This window comes from Prionailurus bengalensis, unplaced genomic scaffold (genome assembly GCF_016509475.1).
Source record: "Prionailurus bengalensis isolate Pbe53 unplaced genomic scaffold, Fcat_Pben_1.1_paternal_pri Un_scaffold_55, whole genome shotgun sequence".
In the NCBI taxonomy this organism is placed as follows: Eukaryota; Metazoa; Chordata; class Mammalia; order Carnivora; family Felidae; genus Prionailurus; species Prionailurus bengalensis.
Genome location: NW_025091157.1, coordinates 50,129 through 71,499, shown reverse-complemented (window position 1 = coordinate 71,499; position 21,371 = coordinate 50,129). Strand labels below are relative to the sequence as shown.

Sequence of the window (21,371 nt, the reverse complement as noted above, 5' to 3'; positions counted from 1 at the left end):
CATTGCTTCTTCCAAGCAAGACGTTATTCTAGGAGCTCCAGGACTCAAACAAGTGTGTTTCCTAACCTCCAGGAGCTTATCATGACTGAGGGGCTTTGAAATGAATACTGAAATAAATATCAGATGTCTGAAGCTTTAAATTTTAGAATCTGACACAAGGACTGGGAGGAGATAGTGTTCAAAGCTACAATAGGAAAGATTTCTGAAATCAGAAAGTTGACAACTTGGCTATGAAGAGCCTCTGCTCATAGAGCTACTCTTTTCAGCAAAATACGTATTCTTCGGGGAGATGCACAATTTTAACTTACTCTTCATGCAGTTATTTGAAAACTACAGGAGAACAGCTTTGTAAGGTAAATGTTGAGAAATAATGTAAACATGTAATTTCTACATTTTCTAATATTATTTTAGTCTAAATGTAGAACAAAGGATAGAGCCAAAGGAAAATCCTGTATGTCACTAAAATAAAACTTGCCTTGGGCGGGGGGGGGGGGGACTGCAATAGATACTTGGACCCCATCAGGTTTCATTTAGGCATGAGTATTATCAGTCATGTTACTATCACAGTGAGAATCCTTATCCTTAAGCAAATGTCATATTGCCTCCCTGATGGGAAAGCTTTTCCCAATATAATATGACGGTCATTATATATTTTCCAGCCCATTCTTTTATCAGCCTCCACCTGTACGATTTACCAAAGTACAACAAAACAAAACAAAACATTCAACGTGTCATGTATCTGTAAAGTGGTTTGTTCTTGCTAACTTTCCATGACACACATAAAATGATGATACACAGGCTCCTCTTAAATGTTCAGAGTAAATAAGGGAGAAAACTCAATTCAGAGCAGGAAAGTGAGTTTCACAGGAGGGTACTTTACCTTGGTCCCAAAATCTAAGACTTGGCTAGATGATGTAGACCATGAATCATCAGGAGCAGGTTTGTCGGAAAGCCTTTAGAGCAAAAAAAATAAAAGAAAAACATGTTCATTCATTTAACAACACAATTTAAAAAAGTTAAGGGAAAGGTCGCCTATCTGTTTATTGCACGAAGTTTCTTGGTATCATTAAAATTGGCCTCTGGTTTTTTCATTAAGTTTTATTTTAATGCCAGTAATCGCAACATCCAGAGTTATCTTAGTTTAAGTTGTACAATATAGTGATTCACCAACTCCATACTCACCCCGTGCTCATCATGACAAGGGCACTCCTTCATCCCCATCATCTCTTTCACCCCTCCCACCACTCACCTCCACTCCGCAACCAGCCGTTTCTTCTCTGCAGTGAAGAGCCTATTTCTTGCTTTCTCTCCCCTTTTGTTTCCTCCCTTTGCTCGTTTGTTGTTTCTTAAGTGCTACATGAGTAAAATCATATGGCATTTGTCTTTCCCTGACTTTGCTTACCATATTACACTCAGGCTCGATCCAGGTGATTGCAAACGGCAAGATTTCATTGTTTTATGATTGAGTAATATTACAGTGTGTGTGTGTGTGTGTGTGTGTGTGTGTGTGTGTCTGTGTATGGATATACATATACACACACACATACATTCATATAGGGCTTCGTCTTGGTTCACTCAGCTGTCAATGGACGCTTGCGCTGGGTGTTGGAAATAATGCTGCAATAAACACAGGAGTGTGTGTGTCCCGTGGAATTCGTGTTTTTGTATTCTCTTGGGTAGTATCCACGAGTGCAATTACTGGATCATAGGAGAGTTCTGGTTTTAATTTTGTGAGGAACCTCCATACTGTTTTCCACAGGGCCCGCCCCCATCTGCATTTCCTCCAACGGTGCAAGAGGTTTCCTTTGTCTCCACATCCTCGCAAACACTTGCTTCTTGTGTCTTGGAGTGTAGCCATTCTGACAGGTGTGACGTGGTATCTCGTTGTAGTTTGGGGGAGCATCTTTTCATGTGTCTGTTGACCATCTGTATGTTGTCTTTGGAAAAGTGTCTGGTTATGTCTACTGCTCATTTGTAAACTGGGCTCTTTTGGAGGGGGGTGATGTTGACCTGTATCCATTTTTTAGACATTGTGGATACTAACCCTTTACTGGATTTGCAAAACATTTCCAAATTTGTTCTCCCATTCCAGAGGTTGCCTTTCGGTTTTGACGGTTTCCTTCACTGTGCAAAAGCTTCGTAGGTTGATATAGTCCCCAAACTTTATTCTTGCTGGATTTCCCTTGGCTCAAGAGACATAACTAGTAAAATGTGGCTACAGCCAAAGTCAGAGAAATGACGGCCTGTGCTCTCTTCAAGGATTTTTTTTTGTTTTTATGGTTTCAAGTCTCACACTTAGGTGTTTAATTCATTCTGAGTTTATTTGTGTGTATGGTACAGAAATTGGTCCAGGTTCATTCTTTGGCATGTGGCTTGTCCAGTTTTCCCAACACCATTTGGTGAAGAGAATGCCTTTTCCCCACTGGATAGTCGTTCCTGTGTGTAGAAGATGAACTGACCATACAGTGGTGGATTGATGTCTGGGTTTGCGGTTCTATTCCACTGAGCTATAAGGCTATTTTGTACGCCAGTACCCACCATACTGTTTGGATTACTACAGCTTTGGAATAGAACTTGAAAGCTGAGATTGCGATACCTCCAGGGTTCCTCGTTTTCAATATTGCTTTGGCCGTTCAAGGTCTTTTGTGGTTCTATACAACCTGTAGGCTTGTTTGTCTAGCTCTGTGACAAATGCTGTTGGTATGGTGACAGGGATTGCATGACATCTGTAGATGGCTTTGGGTAGTGTAGACACTTTAAAAATATGTATTCTTCCCATCTGTGAGCATCGGAGGTCTTTCTCTTTCTTTCCGTCACCTTCAATTTCTTTCATCAGTGTTTTACGCTTTCCAGAGTACAGGGCTTTCACAATTTGGACCCTGTTTTAAAAAAAAGCTTTCTGTTCTCTATTTGGCCTCGACCTCTCCTACCCTGTGAAATCTCCAGGAAAGACCCAGTCTGAGTTTCCATAACCAAATGTGACAGGCAGACAATGCTCTGAAATGGTTGAAAATGAAATGTATAAACGTTACCACAATGACTTCTCACCTCACATCTGTCAGAATGGCTCAGTTTCAACACACAGGAAACAACAAGGGTTGCTCAGGGTGTGGAGGAAAAACAACCCTTGTGCACCGGTCATGGGATATAAATTGGTATCGCCACAGTGAAAGCCACTAAGGAGGGGCCTCAATGAATTTACAACACAAATACCACAGGATCCAGTGATTCCACTACTGGGTATTTATTTACCCAAGGGAAATGGAAGTACTAATTTGAAAAGATATATGCACCCCTATCTTTATTATAGCATTATTTACAATAGACAAGATACGGAAGCAACCCAAGTGTCCACCAATACATGAAGAGACCACACACACACACGCAGACACACACACACACACACACACACACACACACACAAGAGACATGCACACACTGAAATATTACGCAGCTATAAATGAGAATGCGATCCTGCCATCTGCAACATCATGGATGTACCTAGATGGTATGAGGGTAAGTGAAATAAGTCAGACAGAGAAAGACAAATCCTATATGATTTCACTTCTGTGTAGAATGTAAAAAGGGGAATAAATGAACAAACAGAGCAAAAGCAGAAACAGACCCATAAATGCAGAGATTTGACTCTTGCCAGAAGGGAGGGGAGGTGGGGGGATGGACAAAGTGGGTGAAGGGGAGAGGGGAGTTCAGGGTTCCAGTTATAGAATGAATAAATCACAAGGCTCAAAGGTACAGCATAGGGAATCTAGCCAGTGGTATCGTCATAGCATCATACATTAACAGATGGGAGCTACGCTTATGGCGATCACGGTGAAACATCCAGAGTTGTTGCATCACATATTACCTTGTGTGTCAGGTAGACCTCCGTTTAAGTAAACGTATCAAAGTTTCGGTTTCTATGTTATGAGTGGTAGTACTAACTCGAGATGGAAAGAGTCAAAGTTCCCAAGGCCAACATTGTTCCCACACTGGTCTTGCCTTATTTAGGTCCATAATAACTAGCAAGACATTCCAAGCCTTCAGGGGCATTCAGCTACCCAAGGACAGAGACTGTGATCAAAATGGTCCTGGTAGTTGTGCCTCTGTTTCTCTATACGCTGCCTGACTATTTTCTTCCCTATGAGCTCCCACTCCTATATCACTCTTCGGCACGGTTCTGTGGCATCCCCCAACCTTTCAATCTTTAGCCTATGAAGCCACACACACCTACAACAAGGATGGGCTCAAATGACCGAGGGTAGGAACCATGTCCTGCTCCTGGAGAACAAGCTAACTGGCAGTCTCAGTCATCCACACAGTCACCTCAACATAGGCATGTTATCACCGATCCAGATGAAGCTCCCTTACTGATTTGACAAGTCAGTCCTACCCCTGCCCAGCCCTACAAGTACATGGGAAGGGCATCACAGATTTAGGAAAAGAGGTGGAGTGAGGAGACAGCTTGCCTTGGGCCATACATCCCTGATGCTCGGAATCTCCACCCCCCACCCCCAATTCCTTGAGAGGATCTAAGCTATCCTCCCTCAGTTGGGGTGGAAGTAGGGGATATCATATTTCTATTTGCTGTAAACAGACTCTTCCCAGCTGCTCAAATGATTTTTAATCTCTCTCATCAGAAAAGCTGAGGTATGCTCGCACCTTCAATGAAACCAACGCACACAAAAGCAGAAACCTGGTCACGACCCTCTTGAACTCTCTATTTGAATATGCCTTTCTAAACAACTCCCCTAATCCTGGGTCCTTCGTTCTTGTCATTCACCTTTATCTCACTTGGCATAAACCCCCATATTCTGACATCTTTTCTCAAACTCGTATTCCTAACCAACTCAGTGTTGTTCTCCTTGAAACCTGGTCTCCTCTGCTAATTCGATTCTTACCCTCCTGCACTGTATTCATTAGACCAACTCCCCAGCTTTCTATTATTAAAACAGTTGCCTGCAAGATGAAGACAAAAAGAAGGAAGAAAGGAAAGACAGAAAGAAAAAAAGAAAACCAGAATGTAAATCGCATTTCTGTCACTTATCATATCCAAATAGGTCACTTCAATCTCTTTTGAGTTTCAAATTCTCCAGGGAAACAACCATTGGGCAAGGAGCTGAAACATAGGTTGACGTACCAGAGGGTGTTTTGAGGAATTAATGTCTGTGGTTCCGTAAATCTTGAGACCCTAAGTGCTTTTGATTTGGCCTCTAGAAAAACGGAGAGTCCTTCGCTGGCCGAAGTGGGGAAATTTTTGGAAAAAAAAAAAAAGAAGAAGAAGAAATAGCAAGGAAACCAGAGAAGAAAGTCAAAAGGCAAAAACAGAGTACAAAAAGTCATGGGGAAAAAAAACTGCAAAAAAACCCAAAAAGCTTCCTAGAACTAGACAAGGGTACTAGCCCAAAGGGAAACCAGCCTGGGAACTTAGGCAACAGAGAATCATATAGCAATATCCTCAAAATAGAGAGTGAGTTTAATTAACGTAACATGGTCTACAACTAGATATCCTTGTTTTACAGAAAACTCATTTGTCTCAAGAAGAGGGGATATCACTACGTCTAAGGACTTGCCTGACGACATCTTGCTTATTATGTAAAAGCCTTGACACCATGGCCATAGCTGACATCCACCCTAAAATCTCGGATGGTAAAAACAAGGGACGAGTTACCACTGCACTAATGACTTGTGTTAGCACTAGTGGTCAAATACATGAGGCCAAATGCTTGGCCTCACCTGGGTTCTTAAGCAAACCCTAAATTCGTGTTCCGACATCATTATCTTTGACATTCTGAGTTGATCTGCCCTAGGATCTGTATCTTCATCTCCGTGCTGCTGAGGAACCAGAGAATGGATGCGGAAGCTTCAAGGGCTGACGGGCAAAGCCCCTCAGCTACCCGTTAACTATGGAAGCATGGTCGAGTCATCAACCTCCCTGAACCACAGTTGCCAAAGTAATAAAAAGTAGGCTACAATAACACAGCTACTTTGCAAAGCTGTACAATGACTATAGAACTGAACAGATGGTACCCATAGGATACAGTGTCTGGTCCAGCGTAGAACACGCAACAACTGGTTTTGTTCTCTGCGTTCCCTTAGGAGACACATAATTTTCAGTTCATTCATTCCCTTTCCTTTCCTTTCATTATCCGTTTCATTTCATTTCATTCCTTTATACTTTGGGAGTGAGTGCACACAGAAATCGGGAAACATATCCCAAGGAGGCTGTCAGCGCAAACCCCGGCGTGGGGCTTGAACTCACAAACCTGAGTTGAAGTCAAGAGTCACACCCTGAACCCACTGAGCCACCCGGGTGCCCCAGCAAATGTCAGTTTTACAAATCCATAAAAATCCTACCTGGCTATAGAATCTTCCTCAGCATTCTTATCTGCTCCTAAAGAAGAAAGCAAAATACATGTGAAATCAACAATCGAAAAACTAGAGGAAATTACAAGTGTACGGCTTACGATTTGTGAAAAAGTATTGCTTTGGGACCACACCTGGAAACCACGCTACACTGAATGGTAATTAGACCATTCGTAGGCTTAAAGCACTAAGAAATCTTACTTTCTCCTCTATATTGACCAAAAGCAAGAATGGGTTTTATCAGAATTTGACACCTACAGGGGAACTGATGTTTACAATGGCCATCACTGACCGACTCTATGGCACTGGAGGCAACTGGTAGCGTTAGGAGAATGATTATCATGAGCGGCCAATGTCAGACTGAAACTAGCATGATTTTTCTGGACTTCCACTCCTAGAGGAGTTGAAAGAGAGTATCTTTATTTTGCGGGAACACGGCAGAACTTCCCCAGCTCTTCAGCAGACACTCCTCAGTCTTAGGAGGAAACACCCCCTCACAACGTGTGCTCTATAGCCATTGTACTTTGCAGCATGGCCAAACCATAGCAAACAGACTCTCCCTGGCCTTATTTCCACTGGCAAGGCAAGAAGGAAAGATTTGGCATTCCAGTTTGATATCGTTCTAACCTCTTGAGGCTGTCTCCTTCCATTGCTAGAGAGTCTATCTAGACCCACCGCACATCACAGAGGAGGAGGATCCCAATGTGAGTGCTCTGTAGTGGTTCATGATGTCATTTTTCTCAACCCTCCCCATTAGGTGACACACATCTAGAGAAATCATACTTTTTTTCATGGGAGGCAGAGGCCATCAGATCCTCTACTGATGAGCAACTAAACGAAACAAAGGGCAAAGAATAGCTTGAATGCCTACATTCAATTGCCAGGATATTTTCACTTTCTAAACATTCAAAGACATCCACTCTATGATTCTAACTATATGACACCTGGAAAGAGCAAGGCTATGGAGCTAAGGGTTGGGGTGAACGTAGGGATAAACGGGCACAGCACAGAGGACTTTTAAGGCAGTGCAACTCTTTCACACGATACCACAAAGGTGGATTCACATCATTACACATTTGTTAAAACTCATAGAATGTATAACACCAAGGCTGAACACTAATGCACATTAGAGACTTGGCCTCCAAATGAACAGTTCGTGTCCGTAGAAAATGCACCACTGTCGTCAGGGTGCCTGGGTGGCTCAGTTGCTTCAGCGTCCAACTCTGGATTTGAGCTCAGGTCATGATCTCACCGTTCATGGGATCAAGTCCTGCATCAGGCTCTGTGCTGACAGCACAGGATTCTTTCCCCCCTCTCCCTCTGCCCGTTGGCTGCTCACACGCATGCATGCTCTCTCGCTCAAAACTAAAGCAAGGAACTGAAAAACAAAAATCCTACTAAAAATGGACCACTGTCGTGCCAGATGGTAACAGCAGGGGAGGCTAGGCGTGTACGGGAGCGCGGTATGGTATATGGAGACTCTCTGTACTTCCTATGATATTTTGCTGTGAACTTAAAACTGATGTCAAAAATCAGGCTTATTAAATGTATGAAACAACAAAAACAACAAAATATGGTATCCATTGAAGCTACTCTTAGCATATACTAACTCATGATACAGTCACCTTGAACATTAAAATAGAGATCAAAGTAACACAATAGGGGTACTGTCTCCCGTTTGGAAGTATATGAAAATGCATAAACAAAACACAAAAATACAACAGTTATTTGTATACTTAGGCAAGAAAACAATTGATGAATGTGATCCGAAATCTTATACCTACAAACAGGGTTCAGCACCATAGGAATCAAACCTGGGATTTCCAGATAATTAAGAGATTTTCATTCTAATCTTAAATCAAAAATTATTATGTTGATCACACCTAAGAATCATAATGAAAGCTTAATCACAGAAAAAAATAAAAAGATGATAATGACCTAATATTGCCCTAGTACTTTTTACACAAATACCTACTTCATATGGATGATGAAACTGAAACCAGTACCATGGTAACCGTCATGTTACTTGCTAGTAAAACAATTTGAAGACACCACCAAAAATGACGTCAGGGCTATAATTCCTATGCAGAACAGATTTCACCCAGCAGGCCGAAGATGGCTACCCTCAGAACATCCTACTTGAATGACTGGCCCTTGGCTGTTCCCTGGGATCTTGGATTTAAGGAGGGTTCCCACCATTCCCTAGCTGGTTAAGAGTGGTTCACTGTGCCTAAGTGCTGCTACACTCAATGTGCTTAAGGCCGTACACTTGATTTCCTTTCTGGAAACCTGGAATTTTGGGACATGCTAAGGAGAAGATGCCTATGTGATTAGCATTTGATGAAAACCTCGGGCACTGAGTATCCATAAGCCTCGTACTGGCCCACAACATTTCACTTGTGCTGTCCTAATTTCATGCTGGAGGAATTTAGCACATCCTGCCAACTCCATAGAGAAAGGATTCCTGGAAGCCTGCGCTTGGTTTCCTCTGGCCTTTCACCCCGTGCACCATTGCTCGGTGCAGATTGGCCTTTCTAGCCTGTCCCCATACCAATCCACACGCATGACTACAACTATATGCGGAGTCCTGTGAGCTCCTCTAGTGAATCATCAAATCTGGGTGTCACTGGGATGCCTCTAACACAACTGCACTTTGTGAAATTTTATTGTTTGGGTTGATGTCTTACACGTGGTTACAGTCAGAAGGTTATGTCACAGAATACCTTTCCTGGAATCTCTTTTCTTGGTATTTGACTTGAAAATTCCTACATCCCTATATATCCATTTGAAGAAAGGTTTAAAAGGAATACATGAAATCATGATGTCAGAAAGTGTGAAACAAGCAACAATCTTATTTTACTCCGAAAAGAGAGAGAGAGAGAGAGAGAGAGAGAGAGAGCAAATCCTGGTGATTGCCCCTATGTTCTACCATATAAAAGTTCTCTGAAATATGAAAAATCAGTTAATTTTCTCCAACTACCTAGGACTTAGTTCATTTTTCTGGCAGATAGGAATCAAAGAAGTACCAGGGATCATTCTACAACAATCAGAACTGTCAGACAGAATATGAAAACATACTACTGATTATAGTGTGCTTTTGTTTCTTTTCCTTATTTTCCTAGAACGTTAAAAATATAGTTCACCTATTAAAGGCAGTTATTGCCAAAGTAATCAAAAGTCACAAATACGGCATCCAAAATGTCCGATGCGTTATCTTGATGTCTCCTTATGTGACCCTCCTTCCAATTCTCTTATTTTGCCCTAAAGGATACTACCGTATGAAGTACCCCCATTTTATATGGCATTAACGTATATACATTTATCGCTGACTACAAACGCTTATGTTCACCCATGGTACTTAGGACATAACTCTGCATCATCAGCTAGGTCAGTCCTTAATGTCTTGCCAACAGTGAGGATAACAGTAAGAGTGGGAACATTTGGGGATACGACTCTGACAAATTCTGGTACGAGAAGCTCACCTGATAGTGTTGCTGCATTTCCAATAGTCTGCTCTTCCCTTTAAAGAACTAGTGTATTTTACCACCTTCCAGTAGAAACACCATACACACCGGCTTACTTTCCTTCATTTATTCCCTGTAGTCTCTGCCATTCACATGATTCCCTCTTTGGCTCTTCTCTTCTTTCCTGAGGTTCCTCGGGCCTTCCAGGGTCTTGAAAGGGAACTAGTCATTTAGCTCCTTTGGTGGCACTCTCAATTTAATCTGTTGCTGACACCACATACGATATGCAACTTACCTCCTTTTCACATCTCTTTCTCTTTCCTGTGCACTTAACAGGCCGTTTTCTTTAGATATTAGAACATGTCAGTATTCCTGTTTTAAATCAACCTTCTGTCAAATGACCTTTGAATAAAATACAGTTCTTACCTTCTACTTGTCCATGTAATATCCTTTGCCCTTTCTGATCCACAGCTCCAGAGACATGAGGAACATCTTTGTTGGGCTTCTCAGACATACTCTGTTAAAAGTAGCATCAGTAATGAGTTGCGTGAAGACTTCCTAAGCCTTTTCCGAGAAAAGTTCTGAATTTATGATTTTAATAACAATCAGACTTACAAATAAGGAAAATGTATTCAACACCAAAACATTTAAATACAAAACCTCATATATGCTCTCTTGATTCAGCGTCCCTTTGAATCTTCATTTGGCTATTGACTCTCTAAACTGATCATGGAAGGCCAGAATAAATACTTTCAAAGGCAGAAGCCTGGCTTGTATATGCACATTTCAAAAAGGAACTAACAAAACACCTTCCTTTGCATTCCTGACCAAAATAAAAGGACATTTGAAATAAGTTTTGAAACAAATTCTTTAAAATGTACTTGCTATAAATGAAAACTGCTTCTAATCAAATGGCAGACATTTGTTTCAGTGTCAATTCACACCTCACATGATCAGAAACTTTGGAGTATATCATGTTGAGTATCAACCAAACACTGTTGTAGCTGCTGCTTCGTTTAGGGAAACAAAGGCTTGACCTTTTTCTTGACGAAAGAAGGGTTGGATCGAATGGCAAAGTAGTAAGAAAAAACTTTTCTGAAAATCACGGTGAACTAGTAGCAGAAACAATGTAGATATAGGTATGGAACTCTTCACAATGTGTAGTAAGCATTCAAACGGCAAGTATAAGAACATGTATGTCTTAGTCACTCATTTCCCTATGCACACTCTCTTTTTTACACACAACAATAATAATGATTATGATGATGGAGTGAGCCTTCCTACTTCTTGGTGACTCCAAGACATTGGAGTAAAATGATGATCCGTGGTCCTCTCTGTCCAGAATGTCCCTCGCCACGGTCTACACGACTGGTCCTTCTCATCTTTCACTTGGCACCTTTTGCCACTCTCAGATCTTTTCCGACTACCAAAATTCCCACTCCCACTCTCATCCTCATCCTCACTACAAACGCCCCCCCAATTTTCTCTCAACTAACATTGTCCATTTCCTATCGATGAAGCCTTTATAGTGACTTATAACGGATTGCTGTTGACTTACTTTTCTGCTCCGACCACAACAACCTAAACCCTCCACTTGTACACTCAGTAGCTAACTGCTTCGTACGTACTCAGTATACAAGGACCAAGTAATTAAGGTCAAAACATTTACACTAATCTCACTGAGAAGATCTCAAAAGTACCAAATCACTCTACCGTTGACCCTTGAACAAAGCAAGGGTTACGGGCTCTGATGGCCATGCACTCGAAAATCCACAAATATCTTTTGAAACCTCAACACCAAATCAAAAAAACAAAAATGCCTACTGAATTTCCTACTTTAGAAGCAATTACACTTAGAAATCAAAAAGTATATATGTATTGAAAACCAGAACATTACAGCAGAAGCGCTTGTATACGCTCTCTAGGTCTAATCTACCTTTTCGGCCTCATTTGGCCACTGACTCTGTACACTGAGCATGGGAGGTCAGGGTTAGGATAACGGAATGCTGAGCTTACCAACAATATACACAGTCGATTAATGCATGTTTCCCCTGTTATATGTATTACATACTGTATCCTTACACTATCAACTGAAGAAAAGGTTACTAAGAAAATCGTAAGGGAGGGGTGCTGGGTGGCACTGTCGGTTCAGGGTCAGGCTCTTGACTTTGGCTCAGGTCATGATCTAGACTTCCTGAGTTCAACGCTGGCAGTCTGGAGCCTGATGAAGATTCTCTCTCTGCCCCCGCTTCCCTACTCACGTGCTCTGTCCTCTCTCTCTCTCCCAAAATAAATAATTAAAAAAAAAAAAAAAACCAAGACGAAAAAGACAATCATATGGAGGAGAAAATACAGGATGGTACTGTATTTATTGAAAAGTAATCTGTATGTATGTGGACTCCCACAGTCCAAACCCATCTTGTTCAAGGGTCCAACGTATACCTATATGATGTCTCCACTAAGAGTTTACTGGAACTTATTATAGCCCCACATGAGAAAATCAAAAGCCCATTCTAACTTTGCCATTCTTTTCTGGACACTAGGGCCATTTTATTGGCCTTCGAACATCTTCCCATTGAAAACAAGTATTCTTGGGGGGCCTGGGTGACTTAGTCGATTAGGCACCCAACTTTGAAATTGCGAAAAAGAAAGTAAAAGGTGGAGGGGGAGTTAAGATGGCAGGGGAGGGGATCAGAATTTCCCTTGTCCCTCAAACACAGCAGTATTGAGGTCACAACACTTGGAATGCCAGGAATACAGGCTGCAGAGGGACAGAAAAATCTCCACAGGTGCAGAGTGACAGCTTGGCGGGACAGAAGGGTGTGTATGCGAATTGGGAGAAATAAAATGGGCAGCACAGGCATGGAGTGGGGGAAGCCCTTTGGTGGAGAAACGAAAGGAAGGTAGAGAGAGAGGCTGTGGGAAGTGCCTTTGGATATGAGAAAGCCTGTCCGGACCACAGACCAAGGAGAGGCCCAGAGAGCCAGTTTCTACTTTGCAAAACCGCCTTAGAGGCTGAAAAAACAGTATTTTCAAGGTGGCCAGACTTTCTCTAGACCAGAGCTACCACCTCCCATGCCTGGTTTGGAGGGAGCCGCCCCTAGGCTTGGTAGCAATCTCAGGGCTACACTGGGAGAGAACACCTTGAGTACGGTGGAAAGGGGAGGTATTGCCCTGCCCAAGGGAAAAAGACCGTGCAGGCACGAGCCAGAGGCCCTCTGTCCACTGGGCAGAGTGGCGCAACTCCACTACCAGGTCCGAGCAAAGCGGGATCCTACAGGGTTTTGAATCCCAGCTCAGTGCTCAGGTGGCACAGGGGACTGTGCAGCAAGGCAAGCCGGCTCCCCAGGCTATTCCGTGAGGAGAGCCTAGACAGTGAGTTTTGAGACACCTCGTGTGGGCAGGAGAGATTGGGGTGTCGCCATTTCTCTCCCCATGACCAACATCGTGGGGCTTCAGGGAATGGACAGTGAGCCTCCGTGGAGGCAGGCCCATTACACCAAACCCTGACTCTCTGTGCCTCGTAACTGCTTCTCTATAGGAGTGAGACTGACACTGATGGGACCAGACAGCCCGTCGTCTAGACCAGCACAGCCACCAGTCCCAGGCACCAATAGACAACTCTCCTCCGGTTTTCTATCTTAGTTTGTTTGTTTTCATTTGAGTTATTATTCTTTTGTCTTTCCTTTTCTTTTTTAATGTTTATTTCTTTATTTGGAGAGAGACAGAGAGTGAGTGATCAGGCAGAAGACAGGCAGAGAGAGGGAGAGAGAGAGAATCCGAGCAGGATCCATGCTCTCACTGCAGAACCTGATGGGGGTTTCGAACCCACCAACAGCGACAACATGACGTGAGCCAAATGCAAGAGTCGGACGCTTCACCTACTGAGACACCCACGCGCCCATCTTTTCTTTCCTTTGCTTTCCCTTTCTTCTCTTTTCCCTTTTTCCTCTTTCTACTCTCCTCTTTCCTCGTCTCCCTTTGGAAACAGCCTAGTAGTCTCGAGTTGACGTGGGTCAAAGCTAATTATATCTCTACATTTATCTGTATATCTTAATATATACCTGTATATCTATACATAGATAGATAGATAGATAGATAGAGATATATCTATATATTTTTCTCCCTTTGTTCCTCTGTTCTGGTTCTTTGTGGGTTTGATTGTGCATTTTCTCTATACTTTTCTAGGTCTCCTTCTTCATTTTCCTCCCTCTCTTTCTGGATTAAGCCCTAGAGCTCCTTTGAGTCACTGCCTGGTCTTTTTTTCCACTCCAGTCATTTCTCTTTTTGTTTGGGCTAAGGATACTTCACCACCTTCTTCTCCTTTTTCCCAGGATTACTTCAACCAACAAATCTAAGCACACCTGGTGGAAGGCCCAGACCGCCACTCCAAGTAGCGGGAACAGTAGCCAAAGACGCACCGAAAGAGTGCACACAACACACTCCAAAAACATTTGTTCAACTGCCAGGCCCTGGAGCGTGTAGGAGCTCTTTTTAATATAGTAGTACTCGCAGGTGTGGGACACAGAACAAGCTATTAACACACATAAAGGGCAGGAATCTAGCCAAAACGACGAAATCGAAGAATTCTCCTCAAAAAACATTCCGGGAAGAAAGGACAGCCAGAGAAGGGCTCAAAAGACACAGAAACAATATATGTGAGCACATTTTTGGAATGACACTCATAAGACGCATAGTTGCGCTTGCAACCACGCACAGAAGACAGCAGACAATCTACTGCTTCAGAGATCAAGGACCTAAGGAATCGTCACGATGAACGCTGAAAATGAAATGGTGTAAAGGAGATACAAAGTAAACTAGATGCAGTGACAGCAAGGACGGGAGAAGCAGCAGACAGAATGGGTGAACAGAAGATCCAATGGTGGACAAAGATGAAGCAGAGAAAGGAAAGGAAGGAAATGACTAGATCACGAGGCAGGTACTAGAGACCGACGTGATTCGGTGAGATGAAATATTAGCCACATCCTACGAGTCCCAGAAGAAGACGAGTGAGAGAAAGGGGCAGAAGGTTGTTTTGAACAACGTATAGCTGAGAGCTTCCCTCATCTGGGGAAGCAAACGGGCATGCAAGTCCTGGCGGCACAGAAGAATTCCTTTCCAAATCAACAAACCCAGGTCAACACCACGACATGCCATAGCGAAACTGGAAAACTACAAAGATAAGGAGAGGATTCTGAAAGCAGCTAGGGACAAACGGGTCTTATTCGACAAGGGAAGACACATAAGGGTAGCAGCAGACCTGTCCAAAGAACCTTGGCAGGGCAGAAGGGAGGGGTAGCAAACGGTCAATGTGCTGAATGGGAACATCTGCGGCGAAGAATCCCTTCCCCGGCAAGGCTGTCATTTAGAATAGAAAGAGAGAGAAAGGCTTTCCCAGACACACAAACCCTAATGGAGTTCATGACCACTAAACCAGCCCTGCAGGAGATCGTAAGGGGCGACTCTGTGAGGGGAAAGCAGCAGAGACTACAAAGGACCAGAGGCCTCACCAAAAGCATGAAACCTTCAGATAACACAATGACACTAAATCCATATGTTTAACTAATCACTCTGAATGTGAATGGACTCAATGCCCCAATCAAAAGACACAGGGAATCAGAATGGGGAAAACACAAAACAAAACCAAAGAACAAGATCCATCTATATGTTGTCAACAAGAAACTGATTTTAGACCCCAGGACACCTCCAGATTCAAAGTGAAGGTATGGGCAACCACCTATCATGCTACTAGAAGTCAAAAGAAAGCTGGAGTCGCCACACTTCCACCAGAAAGACTAGATTTTAAACCAGAGACTGTAGGAACAGATTCAGAAGGGCATTGGGTCACAACTAAGGGGTCAATCCATCAAGAGGAGCTAACACTTGCAAATGTTTATGGCCCCAAAGTGAAACGCCCACCCATATGAATCGATTAATCACAAACATGATTAAATGTATACATACAAATGCCATGATTGTAGACGACTTTAAGACTCCACTCATGGCAATAGGCGTATCGTCAAGGCAGAAAATCAGTACGGAAACACAGATCCAATGTGTCATTGGACCAGATGTATTCAGATATACATAGATATATATGGGCCTAATATATATGCATTTATATACATGGATATCAACACCGATATATTAAGATCTTTTCATCCAACGGCAGTAGAACGCACATTCTTCTTAAGTGCACATAGAACATTCTCCAATGACTCCAAGTGACATCCTGGGTCACAAAACAGCCCTCCACAAATATAAAAGGACTGAGATCATACCTTGCATATTGTCAGATCACAACAACGAGCACTTGCTCATTCTTTCTCTCTCTCCCTCCCTTTCCAAGAGAAATACAAACATTTCAAAAACATTTAGCTCAGCCCCTTCCAAGAAAGAGAAAAACAAGAATAATAAACCTTGTGGGGCAATGAGTCCTGGATGGAAACCACACACAGACAGTAGAATTCCATAACCAATATGTTGACAATGGAGTTGACAGAAAGTGATGTACTAAAAGAACAGACACTAAAAAAATACTTTCTGCAAGGACAAATTAGGGTAGGGGTAAACCATTAAAAAAGAGCCTGGTGCGGGGAACACGTATGTGGCACAGTCAGTTCAGCATCCACCTTCAGCTCATGAGTCATGATCTCACGGCTTGTGGGTTTCAGCCCCACGTTGAGCTCTGTGTTGACAGCTCGGAGCCTGCAGCCTGCTTTGGATTCTGTGTCTGCCTCTGTCTCTGCCCCTACCCCGCTTGCACTCTGTGTCTCTCTCTGTCTCAAAAATTAATAAACGTTAAAATTTTTTAAAAAAACGTAAAAAGCATGGGGGGAGAAGAGGGAAAAAGAAACAAACAAACAAAAAAAACACATGACCAATCAATCAAGCATGAGCTTAAGACAAAAAAGAAAAGGAAAAATGTGAGCAAAAGAAGGTAAGTGGAAACAACATGCATTTTTCAACAGGTACATAAGTAGGATTGGGAATATACTATGAACAATAGTCTCTTTTGAACCGTTTAAAGATATATGTCTCTCTCTATGGGTGTGTGTATATATATATATATATATATATGTGTGTGTGTGTGTGTGTATATATATATGTGTATACATGTATGTGTGTGTATATATATAAGTGTAAATATATATGTGTATGTAACTGTATATTATATATATATCTCTATCTCTATCTCTATCTATACCTATCTATCTATCTATCTATATCTATATCCATCTATCTATCTATCTATCTATCTAATATTTATGTTAGAGAGAGGCTTTGATTCACAGTATATCCCTAATAATACTGACTCTTATCACTCTACAGTTATCTGGTTATAAATGCTGTAATAAATAATTTAATTTTTTTCACTATAAATAAACTGTTCAATTCCTGGCATCTATCGCTTCCGAAAAGCTAGAAATTATTACTAGACTAACAAAAGAACAGAAAAAGAGAGGTTCCTAACACGTCAACATTCACTATGGAGAAAGAATTGGGAATGAGAATTCTAGGAAGAAATGGGAACCTTCAAAGGATGTGTGTCATGGGACACAGATGGGGTTACACAAGCAAAGGCTGAGGACTTTTTCTCTGCAATGTTAAGCTCACAATAGGAGGATACTAAAAATATACTGTAACCTTCTTTCTTATGTAACTCCTGATTCCTCAATAGAATTCATTTGCGTTTATACATGTTAGACACTAAAACAGAATATAAACTGAAGCCTGACTTTTTAAATTCACATATTTAATTGTGATATATCATGCGTATTTTGTTACTTTTCAAACTCCATTCTACGGAATTCCATTTCCCTACTCATTTATTCACATTCAAAAACCATGACATTGCTTCTTCCAAGCAAGACGTTATTCTAGGAGCTCCAGGACTCAAACAAGTGTGTTTCCTAACCTCCAGGAGCTTATCATGACTGAGGGGCTTTGAAATGAATACTGAAATAAATATCAGATGTCTGAAGCTTTAAATTTTAGAATCTGACACAAGGACTGGGAGGAGATAGTGTTCAAAGCTACAATAGGAAAGATTTCTGAAATCAGAAAGTTGACAACTTGGCTATGAAGAGCCTCTGCTCATAGAGCTACTCTTTTCAGCAAAATACGTATTCTTCGGGGAGATGCACAATTTTAACTTACTCTTCATGCAGTTATTTGAAAACTACAGGAGAACAGCTTTGTAAGGTAAATGTTGAGAAATAATGTAAACATGTAATTTCTACATTTTCTAATATTATTTTAGTCTAAATGTAGAACAAAGGATAGAGCCAAAGGAAAATCCTGTATGTCACTAAAATAAAACTTGCCTTGGGCGGGGGGGGGGGGGGACTGCAATAGATACTTGGACCCCATCAGGTTTCATTTAGGCATGAGTATTATCAGTCATGTTACTATCACAGTGAGAATCCTTATCCTTAAGCAAATGTCATATTGCCTCCCTGATGGGAAAGCTTTTCCCAATATAATATGACGGTCATTATATATTTTCCAGCCCATTCTTTTATCAGCCTCCACCTGTACGATTTACCAAAGTACAACAAAACAAAACAAAACATTCAACGTGTCATGTATCTGTAAAGTGGTTTGTTCTTGCTAACTTTCCATGACACACATAAAATGATGATACACAGGCTCCTCTTAAATGTTCAGAGTAAATAAGGGAGAAAACTCAATTCAGAGCAGGAAAGTGAGTTTCACAGGAGGGTACTTTACCTTGGTCCCAAAATCTAAGACTTGGCTAGATGATGTAGACCATGAATCATCAGGAGCAGGTTTGTCGGAAAGCCTTTAGAGCAAAAAAAATAAAAGAAAAACATGTTCATTCATTTAACAACACAATTTAAAAAAGTTAAGGGAAAGGTCGCCTATCTGTTTATTGCACGAAGTTTCTTGGTATCATTAAAATTGGCCTCTGGTTTTTTCATTAAGTTTTATTTTAATGCCAGTAATCGCAACATCCAGAGTTATCTTAGTTTAAGTTGTACAATATAGTGATTCACCAACTCCATACTCACCCCGTGCTCATCATGACAAGGGCACTCCTTCATCCCCATCATCTCTTTCACCCCTCCCACCACTCACCTCCACTCCGCAACCAGCCGTTTCTTCTCTGCAGTGAAGAGCCTATTTCTTGCTTTCTCTCCCCTTTTGTTTCCTCCCTTTGCTCGTTTGTTGTTTCTTAAGTGCTACATGAGTAAAATCATATGGCATTTGTCTTTCCCTGACTTTGCTTACCATATTACACTCAGGCTCGATCCAGGTGATTGCAAACGGCAAGATTTCATTGTTTTATGATTGAGTAATATTACAGTGTGTGTGTGTGTGTGTGTGTGTGTGTGTGTGTCTGTGTATGGATATACATATACACACACACATACATTCATATAGGGCTTCGTCTTGGTTCACTCAGCTGTCAATGGACGCTTGCGCTGGGTGTTGGAAATAATGCTGCAATAAACACAGGAGTGTGTGTGTCCCGTGGAATTCGTGTTTTTGTATTCTCTTGGGTAGTATCCACGAGTGCAATTACTGGATCATAGGAGAGTTCTGGTTTTAATTTTGTGAGGAACCTCCATACTGTTTTCCACAGGGCCCGCCCCCATCTGCATTTCCTCCAACGGTGCAAGAGGTTTCCTTTGTCTCCACATCCTCGCAAACACTTGCTTCTTGTGTCTTGGAGTGTAGCCATTCTGACAGGTGTGACGTGGTATCTCGTTGTAGTTTGGGGGAGCATCTTTTCATGTGTCTGTTGACCATCTGTATGTTGTCTTTGGAAAAGTGTCTGGTTATGTCTACTGCTCATTTGTAAACTGGGCTCTTTTGGAGGGGGGTGATGTTGACCTGTATCCATTTTTTAGACATTGTGGATACTAACCCTTTACTGGATTTGCAAAACATTTCCAAATTTGTTCTCCCATTCCAGAGGTTGCCTTTCGGTTTTGACGGTTTCCTTCACTGTGCAAAAGCTTCGTAGGTTGATATAGTCCCCAAACTTTATTCTTGCTGTATTTCCCTTGGCTCAAGAGACATAACTAGTAAAATGTGGCTACAGCCAAAGTCAGAGAAATGACGGCCTGTGCTCTCTTCAAGGATTTTTTTTTGTTTTTATGGTTTCAAGTCTCACACTTAGGTGTTTAATTCATTCTGAGTTTATTTGTGTGTATGGTACAGAAATTGGTCCAGGTTCATTCTTTGGCATGTGGCTTGTCCAGTTTTCCCAACACCATTTGGTGAAGAGAATGCCTTTTCCCCACTGGATAGTCGTTCCTGTGTGTAGAAGATGAACTGACCATACAGTGGTGGATTGATGTCTGGGTTTGCGGTTCTATTCCACTGAGCTATAAGGCTATTTTGTACGCCAGTACCCACCATACTGTTTGGATTACTACAGCTTTGGAATAGAACTTGAAAGCTGAGATTGCGATACCTCCAGGGTTCCTCGTTTTCAATATTGCTTTGGCCGTTCAAGGTCTTTTGTGGTTCTATACAACCTGTAGGCTTGTTTGTCTAGCTCTGTGACAAATGCTGTTGGTATGGTGACAGGGATTGCATGACATCTGTAGATGGCTTTGGGTAGTGTAGACACTTTAAAAATATGTATTCTTCCCATCTGTGAGCATCGGAGGTCTTTCTCTTTCTTTCCGTCACCTTCAATTTCTTTCATCAGTGTTTTACGCTTTCCAGAGTACAGGGCTTTCACAATTTGGACCCTGTTTTAAAAAAAAGCTTTCTGTTCTCTATTTGGCCTCGACCTCTCCTACCCTGTGAAATCTCCAGGAAAGACCCAGTCTGAGTTTCCATAACCAAATGTGACAGGCAGACAATGCTCTGAAATGGTTGAAAATGAAATGTATAAACGTTACCACAATGACTTCTCACCTCACATCTGTCAGAATGGCTCAGTTTCAACACACAGGAAACAACAAGGGTTGCTCAGGGTGTGGAGGAAAAACAACCCTTGTGCACCGGTCATGGGATATAAATTGGTATCGCCACAGTGAAAGCCACTAAGGAGGGGCCTCAATGAATTTACAACACAAATACCACAGGATCCAGTGATTCCACTACTGGGTATTTATTTACCCAAGGGAAATGGAAGTACTAATTTGAAAAGATATATGCACCCCTATCTTTATTATAGCATTATTTACAATAGACAAGATACGGAAGCAACCCAAGTGTCCACCAATACATGAAGAGACCACACACACACACGCAGACACACACACACACACACACACACACACACACAGAGACATGCACACACTGAAATATTACGCAGCTATAAATGAGAATGCGATCCTGCCATCTGCAACATCATGGATGTACCTAGATGGTATGAGGGTAAGTGAAATAAGTCAGACAGAGAAAGACAAATCCTATATGATTTCACTTCTGTGTAGAATGTAAAAAGGGGAATAAATGAACAAACAGAGCAAAAGCAGAAACAGACCCATAAATGCAGAGATTTGACTCTTGCCAGAAGGGAGGGGAGGTGGGGGGATGGACAAAGTGGGTGAAGGG

General features: G+C 41.9%; 1 protein-coding gene across 1 annotated transcript in view; it reads right to left on the bottom strand.

The window, feature by feature from the left end:
* The window catches only part of LOC122478370 (ankyrin repeat domain-containing protein 26-like), a gene marked incomplete at its 3' end in the record, with an annotated part of 140,411 nt that extends 121,758 nt beyond the window's left edge, over positions 1 to 18,653 (bottom strand). Inside the window, exons 1-4 of the mRNA XM_043572009.1 lie at positions 18,561 to 18,653; positions 10,254 to 10,344; positions 6,355 to 6,391; positions 881 to 953 (exon numbers count right to left, since the gene is read on the bottom strand). Of these exons, the coding sequence (XP_043427944.1) occupies positions 881 to 953; positions 6,355 to 6,391; positions 10,254 to 10,341 (198 nt within the window). The remainder of the gene's footprint in view (positions 1 to 880; positions 954 to 6,354; positions 6,392 to 10,253; positions 10,345 to 18,560) is intronic.
* Positions 18,654 to 21,371: the final 2,718 nt, after the last annotated feature.